Source organism: Coccidioides posadasii, chromosome 2 (assembly GCF_018416015.2).
Source record: "Coccidioides posadasii str. Silveira chromosome 2, complete sequence".
Taxonomy (NCBI): domain Eukaryota; kingdom Fungi; phylum Ascomycota; class Eurotiomycetes; order Onygenales; family Onygenaceae; genus Coccidioides; species Coccidioides posadasii.
The window spans coordinates 5,480,810-5,503,936 of NC_089408.1; the positions used below are offsets into that span (position 1 = coordinate 5,480,810).

Here is a 23,127-nt window from a genome sequence, read left to right on the forward strand (position 1 = left end):
TTTTATACCTTTCCTATTTAGGTTAGAGACGCTCGCTTAGATTTTCTCAGGGTGAACCATGATTCAACTTTCGCCTTCCAGCCGGATCATCGTGAATTTCTGACTAGGCGAGATTTTTCAAAGAGCCTCATCTACCCCTTGTTGGCCGTTTCATTTTTTTTCGTCACGAAAGCCACGAGCACAGGATCCCGAGAAATCTTTATCCACCATGTCTTCTCGATTCTTCCACGGTGGAAGCGACAGCGAGAGTAGCTCCTCTGACGAGGAGGAGCTCTACTCCGATCGCGATGAGGAGGAAGTCTCTGACGAGGAGGAGGAGACTACTAGCGAAGAAGAGTCTTCTGAGGAAGAGTCCGATGATGAGGCCGGATTAACCGGAGCGAAGCAATACCTCAGAGGTGCGGCCGATCTTGATGAGAGTGATGAGGAAGAAGACCGGGTCACGATCGTCAAGAGTGCGAAGGATAAGCGGTTAGAGGAGTTGGAGGGAACGATGAAGTTGATTGAGAATGCGGAGAAGATCAATGATTGGGCTGTGATCTCAACAGGTGCGGTGCTCGATTGTCTGCAGGGTGATTCGATGTGGATGATGTTTCGATGCTAACTGCCCTTTTTGTTGTAGAATTCGATAAGTTGAACCGACAAGTTGCAAAGATCATCCAAGCAGGCCCGACGCCTAAGATATACATCAAGGCCATCGCTGACTTGGAGGATTTTGTGAATGAGACCGTTGTTAAGCAGAAGACAACTACGAAAAAGATGAACGCAAGCAATGCCAAAGGATTCAATACCGTTAAGCAGCGTATCAAGAAGAACAATAAAGACTACACCGCAGAGATTGAAAAGTACCGCGAGAACAAGGATGAATACCTTGAGGAGGAGGAAGAGCAAGAGACTGTGATCGTAGAGAAGAAGGCTCGAACCATTCGAATTGAGGATACACTAGCTCAGAGTGATGAAGGCTTCTCAACTGTCGGTCGTGGAGGTCGCACACTTCAATATACTCCAGAGAGTATTTTGAAACATCTGAGGGTGATCGTGGAGTCTCGAGGAAAGAAAAATACGGATCGAATTGAACAAATCAAGGTAATGGAGAAGCTGCTCGAGGTCGCCTCATCACCATACCACACCATCAGAATTCTCTTAACCTTAATTTCGACCCGCTTCGATCTAGCAACGTCCTCGCTCTCCAATTACATGTCCACCGAACAGTGGAAGCTCGCCGAGAATGAAATCTCGACGTTGATTTCCACGCTAGAGGAGCATCCTCAGTTCGTCGTCACCGAAGGTGCGGAAGAGTGGGAGGACGATGAGAAGCTTCCCCAGGTCGCTCCTGGTGAAGTGCTTAAGGTACCTGGGAGCGTCGTTTCGTTCGTCGAAAGATTAGACGATGAGCTTATTCGATCCTTGCAACACATCGACCCCCACACAGCGGAATACATCGAGAGACTCGGCGATGAGCAACTCCTATACAACAACATTGTCCGAGTTCTCCTTTACGTCGAGGGTCTTAACCAGGTTGAAAAGTCCGAGCCTCGTCAGGACAGTGTGAACAGAGTCCTGATGAGACGGCTGGAGCATCTGTACTTCAAGCCGTCACAAGTCGTGACAATCTTGGAGGACAACACATGGAAAGACCTTCCAGAGAAACTCAGCTCATCCATAACTCCCCGTGGCATGAAATCCGATGTTTCACTCTTGGTGCAAACAATATGCAACTACCTGTTCCAGTATAGCGACGGTATTATCAGAGCTCGTGCCATGCTTTGCCAAATTTACTTCCTTGCCCTCCACGACAAATATCACCGTGCTCGTGATCTGATGTTGATGTCTCATCTTACTGAAAATATCTCCAACTTTGATGTCAGCACTCAAATTTTGTTCAACCGAACGCTTGTTCAAATTGGGCTGTGCGCATTCCGCGCGGGACTAATTTACGAGGCTCAAAACACACTTTCCGAAGTTTGCGGAAGTGGCAGACAAAAGGAGTTGTTGGCACAGGGTATCATCTTGCAGCGGTATTCTTCAGTCTCGCCTGAACAAGAGAAGCTCGAGCGTCAACGCCAGCTTCCCTTCCACATGCACATCAACTTAGAACTTCTTGAGTGCATCTACTTGACCAGTAGCATGTTCTTGGAAGTTCCATTAATGGCCCAAACTTCATCATCCCCTGAAATGAAGCGACGTATTATCTCCAAGACTTTCCGAAGGATGTTGGATTACAACGAGCGCCAAGTTTTCACTGGTCCGCCAGAGAATACTCGCGACGGTGTCATTATGAGTGCCAAGTTCCTCGCAGCAGGTGACTGGAAGAAGGCATCCGAGACCCTCAACTCTATCAAGATCTGGGACTTGATGGCACAGCCAGACAAGATCAAGGCCATGCTTGCTCAACAGATTCAGGAAGAAGGCCTCCGAACGTACCTCTTTACCTACGCACCTTTCTACGACACGCTCTCCATCACCACCCTTTCCAACATGTTCGATCTCACCGAAAAGAAGATCTCCGCTATTATCAGCCGGATGATCTCACATGAAGAACTTGCGGCAGCTCTAGACCAGGTCAACAACGCTATTGTTTTCCGCAAGGGTGTCGAACTCTCGAGATTGCAGAGCCAGATCGTTACTCTAGCAGATAAGTCGATGTCACTGCTTGAGGCTAATGAGAAGACCCTTGAGCAGAGAACGCAAGGCATGGCAAATGCCTTCCAGCGTGATCAGGGACCAGGTGGTCGGTCAGGCAGAGGCCAGGGCCGTGGTGGACAGAGAACTGCTGGCGGCAGACCGCCCATTGGCGGACAACAGCGCAGACCAGGTGGGCAACAATTCAGTGGTGGGGCTTTGGGAGGAGCTATCAAGGCATAAAATGTTTTGGTTCTAATACAAATATGAAGTTATGCTGGTCTGTGATGATTCAATTTACCAAGCTGTTTCCTCTTTTCTCTCTTTTTGATGTAGGGTCACTATTACCTTTTAACTGGGGCTAAAGTCCTTTTTTTTTTCTGTCTTTTTCTTGGCATGTGCTACAAATACACGGGTCATGTTCTTTTCTTTTCTATCAGGTCATGTGGATGGACGATAAATTGCTTCATAAGACTTGCTTTTGCAATCATGGTTGCTTTCCTAAAAAGCTCTGTGTCAACCGGTATTAAAAGGGAATGTGATGACCTTCATGCCAATAATGGTTGATTTAAAATTATGATTTAACAACAAATCAGGGCTGGTCCGGAAAGATATCCTCATGTTCAACTGATCTCAATCATTATCCTCTGTGGTACTATTCTATGTCACCATTGCCAGTCCAACCGGCCGCATAAAACTATGCTTGGACTACAAGTATAACCACTAGAACGACCAACGTGGAATGTGTACTCCGAGTGATCTTTGAGCCTATTGACTCCGTTGAAAGGCACAGCGGCCAAGTCCATATATGGCAGCCACCCATGGAGCAACCTCGGCTCATGGTTCGCCTCGTCACCCGAATCAAGCCATCCTCTTCTTGTTGTACAATATGCCTCTCAAATTCGACCGCATTCCTTTGTAAAAGCAACTTGCTTTTAAGCCCGCGCTTTCATAGCCCAAACGGCCATTGAGTTCACACAAAATCTATCCCGGTGTCGGGAACCGTGGGCGATGTGTTTCATCTTGCTTGAAGCTCACGAAGTACGCGATGGTTCAGGTTGTCATCGTCTGAGTGCGATGGCCTTCCAAGGCCCATAAACTTTCATGCATTACCATCGAGCAAATTTTGTGGTGACCAATATTCATTTTCCTCGCATTGAGCATCGACCCATACCAGACCTTCAGCGAGCAGATCGTCAATGACAGTCTGCGCGCGTGCTTTCTCCCAGTTGAGATTGAGTTCTAGCATAGAAACTGTTACGAAGCCGAGAAGTTGAATAACTTCGAGCACGGTGGCTTGATCCGTATTAAGCTCCTTAGGAACAGAGCGGACGAACTGCTTGCTTCCCACTTTGATAATTGAGAAGCCGGAACCAAGAGGTTCGAGGGATTTCACCGCACGTAGGATATCATCTCTGACGCAGTAGAGCCTTAGAGTCCAATCGAGATCCACTAGAATCAACGGAAGCTAGGAACTTACTCTGAAACCTCTAGGCCACCACCGATAGCTTTCCCTTGAGCAACTCGAGTTCGACATTCTTCAACACTAATCAATCCACCGTTCTCCGCTCTGGTCTCCCTACATAATTCCACTACTCTGCCAGCAACTTCAAAGTAGAAATCGTTCACATCTCCTCCCAAGATCTGGGTCCAGAAACTGCCCCCGCCTTCAGTTAAGCCAGAGACAAGCCCCCCTTTGCCCTTACCCTTCACGTTGCTTGCAGCAAGCGGGTCAACTCCGATGGCATGGCACATGCGCGCAAATTCAGCGCGGAAAGTTGGGTTTGATTTGATAGTCTCGCCATGCTCGAGCGCAAAGGTGTGGAGTAGGGACTGGAAGACGGAGAGTTGGGTTTGGAGGGAGGTCAGGTGGGTGGAGCGGAGGTTGGCGCCATGGTTGGCGTAGGACTGAGAGGTCTGGGAACGATTTGCGAATGCTCCGAGACCGACGCCTCGGCGAGTAGCCATTTTGTATGGAGTGAAACTGCGATAGTGAAGCGTCCAAAGTAACCACCGCACCCTGCAAGCGTTGCGGAGCCAACCCGCAAGCTGGCCCAGACTTCGGTGACATAATAGCCCTAAGTTCCAGAAGCGGAAAGGCTGTAACGTGACCTGAGTCTTGGCGCTTGTCGTGGATTTGCGCCCACACAAACCCTTTTTCAGCAGCTCGAACTTTGAGCGCTCCGTCAAATTCTCAAGCTCCGACCGGTCAACCAGCCAACAAGTCGACAATACCGCCAGTTCTTCGACATGGCAGCCTCAACGTATGGGTTCCCTTGTTCTTCACCGTCTTGCTGATCTCTCCGGCTGTGTAGTCTCAGTTATAGTCCGTCCTTCTCGCTGGAGATGCTGCTCGACCTTCTGGCAAAGGTTGAAGCAATGCACCAGCTCGATTGATCCAGACGCATGTTCTTCCTTCGACTCCAAGCCTACGGTCATAATTGAACGCTAGTGGAGAATAAAGGGGAATTGGTGTTTGGGCTTTGAGGTTGAAGGCGCAAGGCTTCTCCTTGAAAATCATTGTTGCTTCTAATCGCCTTGCTGACTTTCCTGGCAACTTAGCTAGGAGAAGTATCACAAGGCGAAGATAGGCCAACATAGTCTTCCCGAGCGATCCTAGTTTGGGGCATTGTCAGCTGAGGCACTTGATTCATGAGTTCTCTCCGCGAAGCCCAACCGTTGTTGTTTATGGCTCCAGCGTGAAGAGTTAGACTCTTGTAATCAGCTTCACTGATGAAATTCATTCCGTCGAGTTCCTACAAAGCCTTCAGTTTGAGAATGTGGCACTATTAGCTGCAGTTCTTACACTCGGCGAGAATTTCTTTTCTTGATCAGTTCGTCATGGACAGACTATACTGACTCCGAAGCAGTTCCGTCCCAACCAAGGACCAGGTCCTCGTTCCTGAGACTCTTCTCAAGAAGCGCAAGAGCCAGGAACAGGCCAGAGCCACTCGCCTTGCTGAGCTCGAGAAGAGAAAGAAGGTGAGTTTCGCACTTTTTCTTTTCGCGATTGGATCTGCTCCTGCGTATACATTGTGTGTTCGTGGCACATTCGATGATGACACCTACCAACCTTGCGGCTAGACCTCTGGTCAATGCTGTCGCTTCGTTAACCATCTTTCGGGGCTGACATTGTGATACTAAACATCCTGAGCTTTTATGTCGTCAAATGCCAAAGATTTATGCTGATTGAAGCGATAATATAGGCCAACAAGGAGAAGCGCGGTGTCATCTTTAAGCGCGCTGAGTCCTACGTCAAGGAGTACCGCGATGCTGAGCGGGAAAAGGTCCGCCTTGCTCGTCTGAGCAAGCAGCAGGGATCTTTCTATGTTCCTGAGGAGCCCAAGCTTGTCTTTGTTGTCCGTATTAAGGGGTAAGTTTCCAATTATGGACCTTAAACATGAGTAGTGCGTACTAACGTCTCATCAGTATCAACAAGATTGCTCCCAAGCCACGAAAGATCCTCCAACTCCTCCGTCTCCTCCAGATCAATAATGGTGTTTTCGTCCGCCTCACAAAGGCTACCGCTGAGATGCTTACCATTGTCAACCCCTACATCGCTTACGGTTATCCTAACCTCAAGGCTGTCCGCGAGCTCATCTACAAGCGTGGATATGGCAAGGTCAACAAGCAGCGTGTTGCCCTTACCGACAACCAGATCATCGAGGACAACCTCGGCAAGTATGGCATTGTCTGTATGGAAGATTTGATCCACGAGATCTACACCGTCGGACCCAATTTCAAGCAAGCCAGCAACTTCTTGTGGCCATTTAAGCTCTCCAACCCAACTGGTGGCTTCCGCACTCGCAAGTTCAAGCACTTCATCGAAGGCGGTGATACTGGTAACCGAGAGGATAACATTAACGCCCTCATTAAGCAAATGAACTAAAATGTATTAATGTTGATGGGTTGTTCGGTCATGAATATTCATTTGCTTCTCGGCTAGCCAGGTTACCTATAAAATAAAAGATATCTATGCCAACCTTGTCCATCCTATCCGAATCTGCGTAGCTTCTAGGAAACCTCGGACTACAGGCTTAGGCCTGACTTATCGAGGACTAAGATATAGAGTCTCTCGTATTCACACTATTAAATGCCCAAGAATCGCATTGCCTCGCTCCGTCAATGGGAGGGAATGGGCTTCAGCTTTCGATCCGCCTCCGGAGGTAACGTTCTATCGACCGAGCTTTGTGTTCGCTTCGAAGCGGCCCGTCTCTGGTGTTAATATAAGGTTGGGTTCGGGAAACGCGTTCGTCGCTCTTAGCGCGTGTGACCTGGAACGCGTATCGCGTCCGCATAATTTCCGACACGACTACACACCAAATTCCCGCAGCTTGCCCTTATCAATCATACCGAATATAACTACTCCGTAGTTACACCTCCTTTTACGTGTTTATCATGTCATTTTCCAAGTACCAGTGATAGCATAATTTGATTCATTATTTGCAATGGCATCCGCTCGTGCTAAGCTGGCTGAACTCCGCGCTCTCCGCGCGTCGGGAAAGAAACGTCTCGCAACCTACGAAGTAGAAGAAGAAGGCGATATCTACGAAGAAGTTGACGAGGAAGGATACAAAAATGTTGTCAGACAACGTCTCGACCGCGATGACTTTGTCGTTGATGACAATGGCGAGGGATACGCAGACGATGGACGTGAAGAATGGGACGATAGGCGACGGGTGGACAGCGGGACTGATAGCGATGAACCTCCCCTAAGAGGCAAGGCTGCTAAACGAAAGCGAGAGGAAGATAAGCAACGCAGGGAAAAAATCAACAATGGAATCAATAAGTATTTTAGCGGTGCATATGGGACTTCAAATGCTTCCAAACCAAAGGTTGGTCGATGTCGTCTGTCTTAGAGAGAATGAATTGGCTGACGGAAGTCCAGCGAAATGCCACTGCAGAAGACGAAGCGTTTATGGCAGATTTACTCGGAGAAGTCGACGTGAATGTGGTCCCATCTCGCGTGTCGGTCAAGAAACCTGTGAAATCCGAAACTCGACGTAAAGTCCGAATTATATCCCCTCCTTTATCTCAGGAGCGAACACCCAAGAAGGTCCAAGCAAAAAAAGAACCTACTCCTCACAAAGCCGATGTTGAGCTGAAGTCCGATATTGATTTTGACGATGACGTCGGGCTGCTTCCGGTCGGCGATGACGAGGATGTTCCAATGAGCGATCCGCCGCCATCATCCCCAGTCGCAAAAGCAGTAGAACGTAAAAATGCATCCTTGGTGAAAAAGGAAGATGAAGGCGCCGACGATATAGATGACGAAGACCTAGTAACCATTGAAGCGACCGGCCACCACGAAAACAATGCTACTAGGGTGAATATGACCGGCAAAAGACCTGCACCCAAGCTGAAAGTGAAAGAATCTTTTTATCCTTCCCCTGCTACGTCTCCTCCAGTAAGGGCCAATTCCGATGCAATAGACGCTTCGTCATGGACAGATATCACCAGAAAGCTCAATGTTCTTAGCAGCCCAGCCTCGGATATGCATGCATTTGGAAAACTTCGAGCCCAAGATGCTGTAGAGACAGATGGTAGCTTGCGTTTCTTCTGGCTTGATTACACCGAAGTCAATGGTTCTCTCTGTCTCTTTGGAAAGGTCAAGGACAAGAGAAGCAGCCGTTTTGTCAGTGCTTTCGTGAAAATTGACAATATCCTCCGAAAGCTCTACTTCTTACCCCGGGAATACCGCCTACATCATGGCCAAAACACAGATGACGAAATCGACATGGAGGACGTCTCTAATGAGGTTGACGAGCTTATGACCAAGTTAAGAGTCAACGTGCACAAGATCAAGCCGTGTACGCGGAAGTATGCGTTTGAACTCCCGAATATTCCCAAAAAAGCAAAATATCTCAAGTTGATGTATCCATATGATAAGCCAGTGCTACCGATAGACGTTAAAGGCGAGACCTTCTCCCATGTTTTTGGTACAAACACTGCTCTTTTTGAGCAATTTGTGCTCTGGAAGAACATCATGGGTCCATGTTGGCTTAAGATCGAGGATGCAGACTTTACGGCTGTAAGCGGTGCATCTTGGTGTAAATTGGAATGCCAGGTTTCGCAACCCGCTCTCATCTCCTCAATTTCAGACGCTGAGAATTTGGATACCCCTACCTTGACGCTGATGAGTTTAGCGTTACGCACTCAGCTCAACGTCAAGGAGAACAAGCAAGAAATCCTGGCTATGAGCGCGCGAGTGTATGAAAATGTCTCATTGACAGACCCTACCCCTCCTGCAAAGCTTCCTTGCAAAACATTTACAGTTATGAGGCCACTGGGCCCTACATATCCAATCGGTTTTGAAGCAGAAACCAGGAAACACCGCGGTACCTTTATGCTGGAGAAGAGCGAACAGTTCCTTCTCAGCAAATTCTTAGCGTTATTTGAGAAGATGGACCCTGATGTGGTGATGGGGCACCAGCTTCAAGAAGTAGATTTAACTGTTCTTATAAACAGACTGAAAGAAAAGAGGACGCCGGGTTGGCACCGTATTGGTCGCATGAAACGAAGCGAATGGCCGAAAAACTTCAAAGGCACCGGGTTCTTTGCAGAGAGGCATTTGGTAGCTGGTCGGCTGATTTGCGATATCGGAAATGACATGGGAAAGGTGAATTCTCTTATTATTTTTTACGAGTCAATCACTGATAATCTATCTTAGTCTCTCATGATGAAATGTCAATCGTGGAGTCTTACGGAAATGTGCCAACTTTATCTAGGAGATGGCAACACAAGACGGGATATTGACAATGAGGCAGCCCTCAAAACCTGGGCCACCTCCAAAGAAGGCTTGATGAATTATATCAACCACGCCGAAGCTGATACATATTTCATTGCTGCGCTTGTCCTAAAACTCCAGATGCTTTCCCTGACTAAAGTTCTTACCAATCTTGCCGGCAATTCATGGGCTAGAACGCTTATGGGTACAAGAGCTGAACGAAACGAATATATTTTACTGCATGAATTCTATCGAAACAAATACATTTGCCCCGACAAATACTTTGGAAAATCGCAGCCCAAGATGGAAGAGTATGAAGGTGAAGATGATGGAGGCGACAAGAAAAAGAAAGATAAATATAAAGGTGGTCTTGTCTTTGAACCAGAGAAGGGCTTGTATGACAAGTACGTTCTTGTTATGGACTTTAACAGTCTGTACCCGAGCATTATCCAGGAATACAATATTTGCTTTACCACCGTGAATCGCGAGCTAGTGGTAAGTAAATCATTTTGCTGCTTAATCGCACCGTACTGACAGATTTTAGTCTGAGAATGAGAACGAAGAGAAAGTTCCTGAGGTCCCAGCTGATCAAGAGCAGGGTATCCTGCCACGGCTGATTTCCACACTTGTCAGCCGCAGAAGAGAAGTGAAGAAACTAATGAAAAACAAGCGCGCGACTCCCGAAGAGCTGGCTCTATGGGATACGAAGCAGTTGGCCCTGAAGCTCACAGCTAACTCAATGTACGGTTGCTTGGGGTACACGCAGTCAAGATTCTACGCTCGACCCCTCGCCATGCTGACGACGTTCAAGGGTCGTGAAATTCTGCAGAATACGAAAGAATTGGCCGAGAAAAATCAACTTCGTGTTATCTACGGTGATACTGATTCGGTTATGATCAACACCAACGTTGACAACATGGAGGAGGCGCTCAAAGTGGGCAACGAGTTTAAGCGATTAGTGAATGATAGCTACAAGTTGCTCGAAATTGATGTTGACAATGTCTTCCGCCGACTACTGTTGCATGCAAAGAAGAAGTATGCTGCGATTAACATGACGGAAGTGGATGGTAAATATGTTGATCACCTTGAAGTGAAGGGTCTAGATATGAAGAGAAGAGAGTACTGCACTCTGTCCAAAGAAGTCTCTTCGAAACTTCTAACTGAGATCCTTTCGGGAGATGATACCGAAGTGGTTTTGGGTAAAGTCTATGACTACCTACGAGAACTCACCCAGAAGATGAAGGAGTTCACAATCCCTGTGCAGAAATACGTGATTTTCACGGTAGGCTTCCTCGAAGTGCACCCGGCATATCTGATGTCACTGATTTATTCTTTAGAAACTATCAAAGCGACCGGATGAATATCCGAACAAAGAGAGTATGCCTCCTGTCCAAGTTGCCCTAAGAGAGCTGGCGAGAGGGAAAACCGTCCGTCCAAACGATGTCATCTCCTATATTGTAACCTCAGGCGACTCCGAAACCTCTTCGCTCCAACCAGCCAAGCGGTCATACACACCACAAGATGTGATGAAACCGGATTCTGGCTTAAAACCAGATATCGAATACTATCTCCTCAAGCAAATCTTCCCGCCAATTGAACGACTTTGCGCTCCTATTCCTGGTACAGATGCTGTTCAGCTAGCGGAATGCCTAGGCTTGGATGTCAGAAAATACCAAATTAATACCTCAAGCTCTCATGGCCAACAGAGTCTCGAACTATGTCCTCTTGAATCACAAATTCCCGATTCGCTCCGCTTCGAGAAAGCCGCTCGATTCACCCTCCGCTGTCGCGCTTGTCATGAGCGGACGGTCTTTGAAGGTCTTAATATTTCAACCGACATATGTACTCCAAAAGGCCTTGTATGTCCTAATTCAAACTGCAGAAAGCCATTTTCAGTTATCTCTATTGTGGCACAGCTTGAAAGCCAGATTCGGGCACAAACGACAAGGTACTATGAAGGCTGGATTGTGTGTGATGATTCTGCATGTGGGAACAGGACAAGACAAATGAGCGTATATGGTCATCGATGTCTCGGCCCCCGAGGACGAGCGGAAGGGTGTTTAGGTCGCATGTCCTATGAATACACCGAGAAGCAGCTGTATAACCAGCTATTATATTTTGCCACACTATGGGATGTTGATAAAGCCAAAGCCACTGCTGAGAAAGAAGCCTCCGGCGAAAAGAAGGAGAAGGTACTAGCACTTGTGGAGTGGAATCGTACCCGATTCGGGACAATGAAAGGCGTTGTTGATGAGTATTTGAAGAAATGCGGACGACAATGGGTTGAGATGGATGTTCTCTTTGGGTTTGCCCTGAAATGATTTAGTGTATTAGGGAATTCTATGCATATACTCTGTATCCTCAACCATAATGGCTTCTAATAAGGTATCCCATTATATTGAATACATATCAGCTTGACATTGCGTGATTATGTGAGTCCTCTGCCTCCCTTTGATTCATTGGCATAGTTAACTTATGGAACTGAGCCAGGGAAACAGTTACAAGGCTTATTATCTGCATAAATAGACAAACACAATTTATCCTGTCTGTCGGAACACTTCCAGTGATTAAACAGGCATTCCAACAAACTTCTTTAACACATCAATGGTTGTCCAGAAGGCTCTGTGGTAAGGTATTCCCTACACAATAACCTCCGTGTTACTTAACCAACAGACACCGACAGATATTGCTTCACTCAGTTGAAGATAGATAGAACTCAAGGTCAGTCACCCATACTTATAAAACAAGCCTTTTGGATCTCCCAAATGAGCTGCTCCTCGATATAGGTAAACTGTTGGACCGAGCCAAAGATATTGCAGCACTAGTACGACGCTGTCGGCGCTTTCATACCTTGTTAAATTTCTTCCTATATCATCATAACATACAACATGAGATATTCTCTGCCTTATACTAGGCAGTGGAAAACTGAGCCTGCATTCTCCATTGACAAAGAAGGCGGCTTAGAGTCATCGAATTGCGACGTTGCTCCATACCGCAATTGAACTAAGGAGTCACCACTCAGGCCTTGACCTCCAGGTGTTATAGAAGAGCACAAGAGAGAATCGAAACAACGGTATAAAATCATCCAGCTTCTGATCGACTACGGTATCGGCCTGGAGGCTATTCGGGCTCATCAACGGATTTTATTGAAGAAAGCTCTTTGGCGTGGCGACCAGCGTCCCATTTAGCTGTTGGCAAGGGTGGCGCTAAAGTCTCTACTAACGATCCGCGTATACTGCATCATGCAACTCGTCGCTGCAACACAGAATCCGTTGAGTTGTTGGTCAGTAAGGGAGCCATGGTCGATAGGTTCGGACTTCATGGACGGACGGCATTGTTCCTAGCAGGTACGGATGGAAATGGCAGTGTCCTCCGTACTCTCACTAGTAGACATGAAGCCGATATCAATGTGACGGACAGGGAAGGATGGACGCCCCTTTATGCCGTCATACACAATTCCGAGGAGGAAGGGAGATATAGTGTTGAAAAGAAACGGGGATATCACGTCCTTGCAATGAGCTGAGCGCTCATCAAGAGCAGCGCTAAAGTCAATGCCCAAACGCAACTTAGGGAAACTCCATTGCATTTCGCAATATTACAGCACTACGAGCGGGTGTTAAAGTGCTTGTTAGATGCGGGCGCTGATCCTCACTTTAGGAAATGCGATGGACGAGCGTATTTGCGTACCTTCCAGCGAAACCGAATGAAAAAAAATTAGAAAACTGCTCGCGAAGAAGCACCCAAGATTTTGGCTTAGGAATTCCGCGGAAAGAACAGCGCTACATATAGCAGCCGCAGGTATGAAACCGTACACGAGAGATAGGTATGCATGTGGAAAAGTGTATTTCGATATTGACGCTGACAACGCCGAAAATTGAATCAGCGCACCAAGATTTGACATATTGGCTGCTTGAGAAAGGTGCAGACGTCGATGTGCGGGACCAAAAATCGTACAGTCCAATCCATACTGCAATTACAAACGAGGATGACCGTATGACCGGAGCTCTGGTCCGAGCGACTCCAATTTCCAGAGCAACAGATATGAATGGAGACAACGCTTTACATCTTGCCATTAAGCAAGAGTCAGATATTATGGTTGAAGAGCGTCTTCGGTTCGAGTTCAACCACGAATTGAGAAATATCGATAGAGACACCGCATTGCATGTTTGCAGCATCCCGAGGCTATGCCTGGGCAGTCCACCAGCCTCTTCGATGGGGCGAAAATTGCAACACAGAGGGCAAGGGGTTTAGGAAACCGCTACATCTTGCAATGTTAGTCAGACCAGTTGGCGAAAGATAGTGAATATGCTTCTTGACTGCGGAGCGCGGATCGATGCCGAAGATGGGAAGAAAGAAACCGTAGAAGAGATTGCATTGGTAAGTGAAGACCAAAATTTAAAAGTTGTTCAGCACAGCGATGGGTGAGGACTACTCAACAATAATGAGTCTCCTTAGAATGAATGGCAAATTGAAACTGACCAAAGGTGGCGATACATGGGATATTCGAGACGCTTCAGAGTGAGCAAAAAGAGCGGAAATTGGCCATGTCCCATGACTCTTGTCTGGGTATTTGGGAATGGTCCGTGCAGTTCTCTGGCTTTATCAAAGCCTGCTGGTAGAATAGATAAATAGCGAGTACCATCTTATTCCTTAGATAGACGCTAAAATATGTCGCGATTCGATGAGGAATTGAGTTCACTATCATGTTGCAATAGAGAGCAATTGTCCTCAAATTAGAAAAATCGGCAAGTCCATATTTTAAGCTGTGGGGCAAGTCCGCGCTCTTTACTGGAGAACCCTACTTAACTCGATCTGCATTCTGTAGATCCAGGATATCTAACCTAGTGTGCAGAACACATACCTAGCAAATCTGTCACAGAAGTGGGATTTAACCATGGCTAAAATGGGACGGGTTCTTGTAATTGCGGGTTCTGACAGTTCTGGCGGAGCGTGCGTTTCCCCCAAATTCCCCGCGCACAGTTTTGGTTTAAGACCTCCGGCAACACGGGCCTTCAATTAACAGTTTTCCGGCAGCGGTCTCGAGGCGGACCAAAGAGTGCTTGCTGCACATGGCTGCTATGCCCTAACGGCGACGACGGCCTTAACAGCTCAGAACACTCTGGGCGTTCAAGATATCCATGTTGTTCCCGCAGAATTCGTCCGCAAGCAGATCAACGCTGGGCTGGGAGATGTCGGAGCAGATGTTGTCAAGATCGGTGAGTGTGGGACTCTTCTCTAAGTAGCAGCTTAAGCCTCTTCAATGACCCCCAGTATTGCTAATTAGTATTAAAAGGAATGCTGGCGTCCGCTGAGACAATAGCAATAGTCTCCGAGACCTTGCGCGGGCACAAAGTGCCGTCAATCGTTTTGGACCCTGTAACTTGTGGCCCATATTACCCATTTACCAATGGATCTTTCTAACCTGCTTTTCTATAAAGGTTATGATATCTACTAGCGGCTCCCAGCTTCTTCCATCTGATGCGGTGGGAGCAATCCGCACAAGTCTGCTGCCAATCACGACAGTTTTAACCCCTAACATACCTGAAGGAGTACTTCTTCTTCGCGACTCGGGGGTCAATGTACAAGATCCTCAAAGTCTCGAGGATGCTGTCCAATTAGCCAAGCAACTGCATGGATTAGGACCAAGGTACATCCTACTCAAAGGCGGCCATTTGCCCCTGACTGCTGCACGACAGCGATCAAGTGGTGCGGAGGACGCATCCATAGTCGTCGATATCTTGTACGACGGGAGCTTCGTGACATTGGTTGAGGCCAAATTTTCCCGGTCTAAGAATACCCATGGCACCGGATGCTCCCTAGCTTCTGCAATTGCCGCCAATGTCGCGAACGGGATGGAGACCGTGCGCGCTGTCAAAGAAGCATGCCGGTTTGTGGAAGCAGGTATCAAAACGAGCGTTGACTTGGGCAAAGGCCATGGGCCTATCAACCATTTCCACTCTGTTTATACACTACCCTTTGCACCGTACGTATAGATAATACGGAGCCTGTCTAAATGCCTTATCTGAGCTAACCCTTATCAGCGGTCATTTCCTGGATTATATTTTAGAGCGGCCCGATATCCAGCCGGTATGGCAAGCCTTTACAAAACATGAGTTCGTGGCCCGGCTGGCGGATGCAACGCTGCCGGTTGAAAAATTTAAGCATTACTTGATACAAGATTATCTTTACCTCGTGAGTGACTTGTGTGACCCTCTCTTTAGAAGTATAGTGAGTTAATTATGGAATGAAGGTCCATTTTGCCCGAAGCAATGCATTAGCTGCCTACAAGAACAGGACGATTGACGGAATTTCGGCAGTAAGTATTTTGTCATTGACTTCTATATCAGTTCGGATAAATAACCACGCTATTGGTATAGTCTGCCAAGATCGTACTTCATATCGAACGCGAAATGGCCTTGCATCTCGACTACTGTGCATCGTTCGGGTTGTCTAAGGAAGACATTGAATGTCGTAAAGAAAGTCAAGGTATTTTTGTCAAGATGTACAAAAGCTCAAAGATTCCGAAGCTAAATTCTTTCTCTGCAAAAGCGTGCACCGCATATAGCAGGTACATTCTTGACGTAGGTCAATCCGAAGATTGGCTTGGGCTGCAAGTCGCCCTTTCGCCTTGCCTAATTGGATATGGCGCCATAGCAAAACGCTTGCACCGCGACGAGAAGAGCGTTCGCACCGAAAATAAGTATTGGAAATGGATCGAGAATTACGTTGCAGAAGACTACTCCGAGGCTGTAAAGCTAGGTTCAGGTGAGTGGTACCTTGTAGCTGCCTTAAACCTCGGCGAACCTCTAACCGCCTGCTAGAACTTCTCGAGACCCACATGAGAAGTGTTTCTCGAGTACGAATGGAAGAATTAGTGCAAATATTCATTAGGGCCACAGAGCTGGAGATAGGCTTCTGGGAGATGGGACTGCAGGGGGAGTGAACTAGCGTCCTATATATATATACTTATATACTTTTCCGCTCTTGGCACGGCGCAGCGGAATCAGAACCATATGGGAATTTTGGAGGTTGTCAGATCAGTAGATTATCAGTTGCTGATCTGTATACATTTGAGCTACTACTTATATAACTAGTGAATCCAAAGTTGCTCAACCATATAGTAAAAGATCCACATTCTGAATCTCTATAACATTGCGGCTGAGAAATAACAATGAATTCAGTAGTCTACCATTCTTTTTGTAGATTAACAGTAACAAATTTGTTGACAGTAATACAAGTATATTAATTAAAATCAAAGCTCTTCATGACGGTTGGTCAGTGAAATAATCAGCTGGTATTTAAATTCAATGATTCATAGATGTTCAGAGAATCTTCAGCTCTTGCTGGTCTATTCATCAAACAAAATCAAAGATAGATACTATTAATCATCTTCACTGAGCTAATGTTTTGGTGATTCCTGTAGAGTAGTGGGAATTCCGGTATCATCTTAGGATAATAGTTGTTCTGGTCTGAGGCTCAACCCTCTCCCCTATATAACTCAAGCCAGTCAGTTCCACTTCTTAAAACGACAATGTTTGTCAATCAGTTCAAAGTTAGTTAGGAAGCAGACCAATTTATCATTATGTTGTTCACTACTGTTCTCTCTTAGAGCTGCCTGTGTGTACAGGGATTATTAGTATGATTACCCCTGTGATCTTAGGTGTTCATTAGAGCATGATCATTGATCTCTCTTGTCATTACTACTTGGCCGGGCCCATGACTACTACTACTATACTGTTGATGTATATCTGTTCTGAGCACTTTATCATACTCACCAAGTCACCTACTTAGACAAGGCACCCATAATTCTCCACTTCAATACACTCTGTTCTTATTAGTATCAAAAAGTTTTAAATAAGTTATTCTTTACTTACAATCTTCTTTTCTATATCTTAGGTTATTCAGAAAGATTAGCACTGTTGACTTATTCTTTATCAGGTCCAGATTTCTATTATTCATGTACTAGCAGACTAACTAGTTAGTAGATTAAGAATTTCTATTCAGATTTCCTAACAGACAATAAACGCTCTCGGCTCTCCAGAGGCCCAGATGGCAACAAAGAGCTCAGCCATTGTGTTTATGCGAGACTTTTGAAAAAGCATCAGTTCCAATAGGTGGCTGTTAGCTGTCTCATCAACTTACTTGGGCTTCCTGGTTGGAATCTGAATAGGCGCTATTTGTGGCAGACAGCAAACATCTTAGACCAACAAGAGTAGAGAACTGCAACTTTTTTCATGGCAGAGAAGCTCTTCTTAAGTGCAGAAGCAGTGTGTGCCTCAGACTTTCCATCTGGCGCAGCAGCTCCCGTGCGATATCCCATCAATAGAAGAGGTAGAAGGCCCCTTTCCTAGATCTTGCTAAATATCACGCAAACTAAGCATTCTTGCAAAATTAACATGTAGGTGTACCCAAGAAAAGAAAGATCCTATCATCCTAAGCATCACTAACTCAGGAGTTCATTTATGCAGTCAATCCATGAAGTCTTGTTGCAAAAATCCCAGATTAGAAGCCATGCATCAAGTTGTTATTCCAATATGGTTTGCTCTTGCAGAACATGCCACACAGCTTAATCATCTTTGGTTGGGGTTGTCTATATCAACTCCTGTCCTTATCCTTCAACATATCCACATGGTTAGCATCAGTATACTGGAAGTTGGGCACAGACTTCACATATACATACCACTGTATATGCGTTCTCAACAGCATCTATAATCTGATTTTCAAGATATTTTGTCACAATGAACTCAAGGGTTGAGTTGTCCAAAAGATTCCTGAGAATGAGAGAGAGAAAAGGCCCTCAGCCTCAGTATACCAGAGCAGACATTATTCAATCAACCCTCACTCACTATCTCCTGCAGAACCAACGTGCAGTACCAAGTGTACTGGTAGAGGAGTTCAAAAAAAAATAGGCTTTAACTACAGGGGGAATCTTAACTTGCTGGTGATAGTACCAGGATTCACATCTCAGAGAGACAGACAGAGTAGTCCTTAGAAAAGTGTAACATCACATCAAGTTCCGGGTCTGCTGCAACTGCCTTTTGCAATTCACTTAATGTATGGATATTGGATCATATTGCTTTGGGCTTTTTTGACCTTGAACTGGGCAGCTTCTTGTGCTCTTTTCTCATCATCATCGTCATTCTTGGGAAAACATTGAAGGTCTCCTGCTTCACTTGTTGATGAGCCGCTCGTTCAATTTTATAAATGGAGAAGACAACATTGCTTTGAAGGCAGGCAAACAGTGGGCGAGTAGATCTCGCGGGATAGTGAAGCTCTTTTCATCAGGGCTGACAAGAACAGTAAATCACTCACTTTGCAATGCTCTGGATTTCTACCAGCTCAATTCATGTTTCATAATCCCTGGTTACCTACTTGATGTATAGAATAGCACAAATATCCAACTGTGATAAGTGCTCTCTGTCATCCATTCCCAGTATTGGAAGTGAAACCGCTCGCTCGCAGTACCTTCACTCATTGAGGTGGCTGACTCCGTGTGTTTCCCATTTCTTTCCCTTTTGTCGATTGCATGTCTTGAGCTGCTGGGGGCCTTGATTCATTCAAAGATTATTTGGATGGACATAAATCCAAAAAGAGGGCACGTTCTCCTAGCAGTCTGGTATGCCGGTGTAAAAACCACGTGATTTACTTACAGAGCCATAGCGGATTTTGGGGGGATTCGGAAACCGTAGATCCACCGGTTCCGATACGTGGATTTTGGGATCAATATATATCCATGGAAACCGTAGAACCTTAGTATATTTTTATCTACATTTCCAGCTTGGAAACATTCCGCGCACTACTTTTGGTTTATCAACCATTACAAGTGGATTAGAGTGGATTACAGAGTGGATTACAGAGTATATTACATGACTATTTGCAAATTCACTATGTACAAAAATTGATCTAAAAATGATTCAACAAGCATGTAGGATTCCTAGGGGTCTAGGAACTGATTCAACGAGCATGTAGGATCCTAGGAATCTAGGAATCGATTCAATGAACTTGTAGGATTCCTAGGGGTCTAGGAATCAATTCAACGAGCATGTAGGATTCCTAGGGGTCTAGGAATCGATTCAACAAGCATGTAGGATCCTAGGAATCTAGGAATCAATTCAACAAACTTGTAGGATTCCTAGGGGTCTAGGAATTGATTCAACGAGCATGTAGGATTCCTAGGGGTCTAGGAATCGATTCAACAAGCATGTAGGATCCTAGGAATCTAGGAATCAATTCAACAAACTTGTAGGATTCCTAGGGGTCTAGGAACTGATTCAACAAGCATGTAGGATCCTAGGGATCTAGGAACTGATTCAACGAGCATGTAGGATCCTAGGAATCTAGGAATTGATTCAACGAACGTGGAGGGTCTGAAGATCGAAGGGATGAATCTATCAACAAAACCATCAGCAAATCCATCAATAATCAATCTAACTAGGTAATCAACTTAGCAAACCTCAGGAGCTAGGTAGGGTGGTTGATTGGTAGGTTGGTTGATTTTGGAAGGAAAAATCAACATGAAAGAACAAACAAAGCCCTTTGATCTTGAAAGATTTTCAAAGCTATACCATATTTAGTTAGGAAGCCTGATCAAAAACCTCAGCTGGTGCATGATACATTCCAAATTTTATATGTTTCAGACCCTTTATACATATATGAGAAGAAATGGTTGCTATACTGTAGATCTACAGTTCTCAGTTGAGAAACTGGTGGTTGTCGGATAAACGTTTCCCGAAGGTTGCCCAGAAATCTCATTTTTCCGGTATGGAGTTGCGGGCGTGCCAAAGTTAGAACGTGCTACGCGCCCTCGATCAATGTTCCATCAACATGAACACCAAACGCCGATAATCCTCCTGCGCCCATTACAACTGGGTGCACCTTTACTAGTCCCGATACCGAGTCTCTCAAAACCCCAGTGTGGTAGCCAGCCTGACAACATGACTGCATTGGAGGAGGAGTGGGAAGAGTGGGGATCCAAACGCATGTTTCGCGGAATGCATGAAGTTGTTGTTCTCTTGAGCCATCAAGGCGATGTCAAGGTCCTAAACTATGACAATGAGGTTATCCTCAAGGTTGGAAGCAGAGTTCGTCCTTCTGAGGAAATTGCTATGCATCTTGTGAAAGAGCAAACTGATATCCCTGTTCCAGAGATCTTCCTTGCTGCCTACATTGGTGAGCGTCATTCCTGGCACTCCACTGACAGAAGCTTGGGATAGTCTGGATGATACAACAAAGAAGTGCATATGTGTGGAAACTTGGTCAATGATTGAAAAACTTTGTCAGATCAGAAAGCCTGCCACACTGCAACACCACTTCCTCTGTCTTGCTGATGGTTCACCCTGTATCAATGACTCCATGGTGGCTGGAATTTGCTGCGCAGACCCTCCACATCCTCCACTTCTTAATGATGATGCTGTTCACGCCCGCATCTACAAATATTACTATGCAGCAAATGGTTGAAAGTATGAAAAGGAGCTACCAAGCATGCTTTCTTGCTCTGATACCTCTGTTTTCTCACATGTAGACATTGGACCGCACAACATCATGTTTGATCCAGAGTCGCTCCAGATAACTGGGATCATTGACTGGGAGATGGCGGGGTGGTACCCAGATTATTGGGAGTATTCCAGCATCATGAGGCCTGCTAGATGGAAAGATTGGCAGAAATGGATGGACCTGACAGCCCCGAAGAAATACGACCTGAGTGGTATTATGGCAGCAAGGCGTGTTTTGTTTTAGCGTACTCTATTAGGTTGGAATCGAAAGCCCTACTTCTTCTTGAAAACCGACCTTTGAGTCCACGACGACATTACGCGTTCCTCTTTGGAGAGCGAGCAACAGGTAGCGTGGCGTCAAAGAGAACGGCTGCAGGTGAGAGGGGACGACTCCAGGAGCGGAAAAACCGAGAACGCAGGCGCCGAGGACAACAACAGCTTGAAAGGGAACCAGAGCCAATGCACCTGGACAGCCCAAGCGTGGAGTTGATGGACGAGGCTGTGCAGCAGGCAATGATGGAGGATTACCAGAACAGGACAGCCTTGCATATGAGCCAGCACCAGGCAACCGGGGAAAAATTCCTACTCTAGATTCAAGGCTCCAAAACGAGCAGCCGACTGACCCACGGGAAAGTCTTCCACCTAGCATGCTTGATGAAGGGCCTAGAAACAGGCGTTCCAGGCACGAACCGCTGGAAGCAGAAGCTAGTGTGCTGGACCTGCTGGACCTGCTGGAGCAGATTATTTATGAGTTAGAGACAACAGCACCTATGGAAGCTGGAGCAAGACCATTGGAAGGCGATCAGAAAAGTTTCTTCCAGGAAGAACTCGAACAAGGGCAGTCACACTTCGACCGGTTTGACTAGGTTTATCAAGAACAGAATGCTCAACTTGAGTCAGAGCGAGAGCAACCTGAACAGGAGGCTCAATCCCGAACCAGGACCATCACTGTTACAGGTTTATCCGGCGTCTCCCAGCCCCACGGTGATGCCGGGAGAGGATATAGGTAATCCTCGGCAAGAAGAACTCCGCCAAAAGGCCCGAGGCCTACCAGGACAGGGATATACTCCTAGTGACCTACTTAAAAACCGGCCGTTAGAAATCAGCACACTCGACAATGTCCCGCGACCGGATCAACTAGAGCAGGCATTCCGTGAGCAACTACACGGGGCCCATGAAGAACAAGAGGCCCTAGAGCTAGAACTAGAGCAAGAGCGGCTTGAACAGGAACTCAATGTCTCACAGTGTGAGATTTTGTCTCAGCTAGAATCATCACCGCAGCAGCATCACGTGGAGTCTTCCTCCGAGCCCAAGACAGGCCTAAAACATGGAAGTTCCATGCAAGAAGGAGCGGACCAACTGACCCTTGACCCACAAGGACAAGAGGAATCCATGAGCGGCCGGACTGGAAAGCCGTCATTGGAAATCAATACACACGTCCAACCAGAGCAAGAGATCAAGCAAGTGAGAGATATTCATTCACATGCAGAACGTCCAGTGACTCAGTTCGACTTCCAAAACTTAGAAGCTGGATCTGAGGGAGATTTCGGTAATCGGGATGGCAACAGCTCCAACATACTGCCTGCTGGTCAGCGCACTGGATAGTTCACTACTAAAAGAATTGAATTTTCCTTCTGGTGCTTCGAGCGCGAGCAGTGGCAAAAGACAGACAGCCTAACAGTAGATCCTCTGCGGCCCTCACTGGTTGAGCAAATAGCTAGAAAGTACATGCGGAAGAACTTCTCTTTATATGATCAACATGAATAGTCTTAGTCCTGTCCAGTGCTTCCGAGCTGCAACAGAGGATGGAAACAATGCAGTTTTTGTGATCTCAGCAGAAAAAGAAAGGAACCAGCAGCGGAAGGGAGATTTAGTAGGAAAAATCTCCTGGATTCAGTGCCTATAAGATTGGACATAGAGTCCGAGTCTGAACATGAACACTGCTAAGCAACTGTAAGAAGAAGGGAGAGCAGAAGCTGGCTCTAGCTCACAAGCTAGCAGCTTCTCTACAGCTAACAAACCCTTCAACAATATCACTGATCTTCAACGCCCGGCTACCACATAGCATAGAATGTATGCTAGAGAACAAGCATCCGCCTAGAGTTACAAACTACGAAATAACCGCTGGATCGCCAGAAGCTTCACAGAACATAGCAGAAGGTGACATGGTACATGTGAGATCTATATAATGCAGGTCAATTGCTTGGATCCTGAAGAGAGGCAAGCAACCAGTCTTCTATTCTTTGAATAACACTGAATATGGTTCTGTCAGGGAAATGTTTTCTC

General features: G+C 46.3%; 8 protein-coding genes across 8 annotated transcripts; 7 read left to right on the forward strand and 1 right to left on the reverse strand.

The window, feature by feature from the left end:
• The first annotated feature begins 77 nt into the window (after positions 1-77).
• On the forward strand, positions 78-3,235 carry NIP1 (Translation initiation factor 3 subunit c). Its single transcript, XM_003067790.2, has 2 exons — positions 78-548; positions 623-3,235. The coding sequence occupies exons 1-2, from the start codon at positions 209-211 to the stop codon at positions 2,863-2,865; spliced, it is 2,583 nt and encodes an 860-aa protein (XP_003067836.2). The 5' UTR covers positions 78-208; the 3' UTR covers positions 2,866-3,235.
• A 122-nt stretch (positions 3,236-3,357) lies between these two features.
• Positions 3,358-4,590, reverse strand: D8B26_004217 (uncharacterized protein; the record flags this gene model as incomplete). Its single annotated transcript, XM_003067789.2, has 2 exons — positions 3,358-4,037; positions 4,103-4,590. 2 exons carry the CDS (start codon positions 4,588-4,590, stop codon positions 3,725-3,727), a joined length of 801 nt encoding a protein of 266 aa, XP_003067835.2. The 3' UTR covers positions 3,358-3,724.
• A 201-nt stretch (positions 4,591-4,791) lies between these two features.
• Positions 4,792-6,616, forward strand: RPL7 (60S ribosomal protein uL30). The gene is made up of 4 exons (XM_003067788.2): positions 4,792-4,886; positions 5,493-5,604; positions 5,829-5,995; positions 6,052-6,616. Exons 1-4 carry the CDS (start codon positions 4,873-4,875, stop codon positions 6,509-6,511), a joined length of 753 nt encoding a protein of 250 aa, XP_003067834.1. The 5' UTR covers positions 4,792-4,872; the 3' UTR covers positions 6,512-6,616.
• A 454-nt stretch (positions 6,617-7,070) lies between these two features.
• Positions 7,071-11,670, forward strand: POL1 (DNA-directed DNA polymerase alpha catalytic subunit pol1; the record flags this gene model as incomplete). Its single annotated transcript, XM_003067787.2, has 5 exons — positions 7,071-7,457; positions 7,511-9,241; positions 9,293-9,844; positions 9,894-10,631; positions 10,687-11,670. The coding sequence occupies 5 exons, from the start codon at positions 7,071-7,073 to the stop codon at positions 11,668-11,670; spliced, it is 4,392 nt and encodes a 1,463-aa protein (XP_003067833.1).
• Positions 11,671-13,654: 1,984 nt separating this feature from the next.
• Positions 13,655-16,464, forward strand: D8B26_004220 (uncharacterized protein; the record flags this gene model as incomplete). The annotated part of the gene is made up of 11 exons (XM_066124414.1): positions 13,655-13,726; positions 13,805-13,915; positions 14,202-14,299; positions 14,384-14,565; positions 14,643-14,725; positions 14,788-15,332; positions 15,391-15,541; positions 15,600-15,665; positions 15,727-15,835; positions 15,899-16,114; positions 16,171-16,464. The coding sequence occupies 11 exons, from the start codon at positions 13,655-13,657 to the stop codon at positions 16,290-16,292; spliced, it is 1,755 nt and encodes a 584-aa protein (XP_065980495.1). The 3' UTR covers positions 16,293-16,464.
• Positions 16,465-20,283: 3,819 nt separating this feature from the next.
• On the forward strand, positions 20,284-20,562 carry D8B26_004221 (uncharacterized protein; the record flags this gene model as incomplete). Its single annotated transcript, XM_066124415.1, has 1 exon — positions 20,284-20,562. The coding sequence occupies one exon, from the start codon at positions 20,284-20,286 to the stop codon at positions 20,560-20,562; it is 279 nt and encodes a 92-aa protein (XP_065980496.1).
• Positions 20,563-21,012: 450 nt separating this feature from the next.
• Positions 21,013-21,432, forward strand: D8B26_004222 (uncharacterized protein; the record flags this gene model as incomplete). Its single annotated transcript, XM_066124416.1, has 1 exon — positions 21,013-21,432. The coding sequence occupies one exon, from the start codon at positions 21,013-21,015 to the stop codon at positions 21,430-21,432; it is 420 nt and encodes a 139-aa protein (XP_065980497.1).
• Positions 21,433-21,723: 291 nt separating this feature from the next.
• On the forward strand, positions 21,724-22,446 carry D8B26_004223 (uncharacterized protein; the record flags this gene model as incomplete). The annotated part of the gene is made up of 1 exon (XM_003067785.2): positions 21,724-22,446. The coding sequence occupies one exon, from the start codon at positions 21,724-21,726 to the stop codon at positions 22,444-22,446; it is 723 nt and encodes a 240-aa protein (XP_003067831.2).
• Between the last annotated feature and the right edge of the window lie 681 nt (positions 22,447-23,127).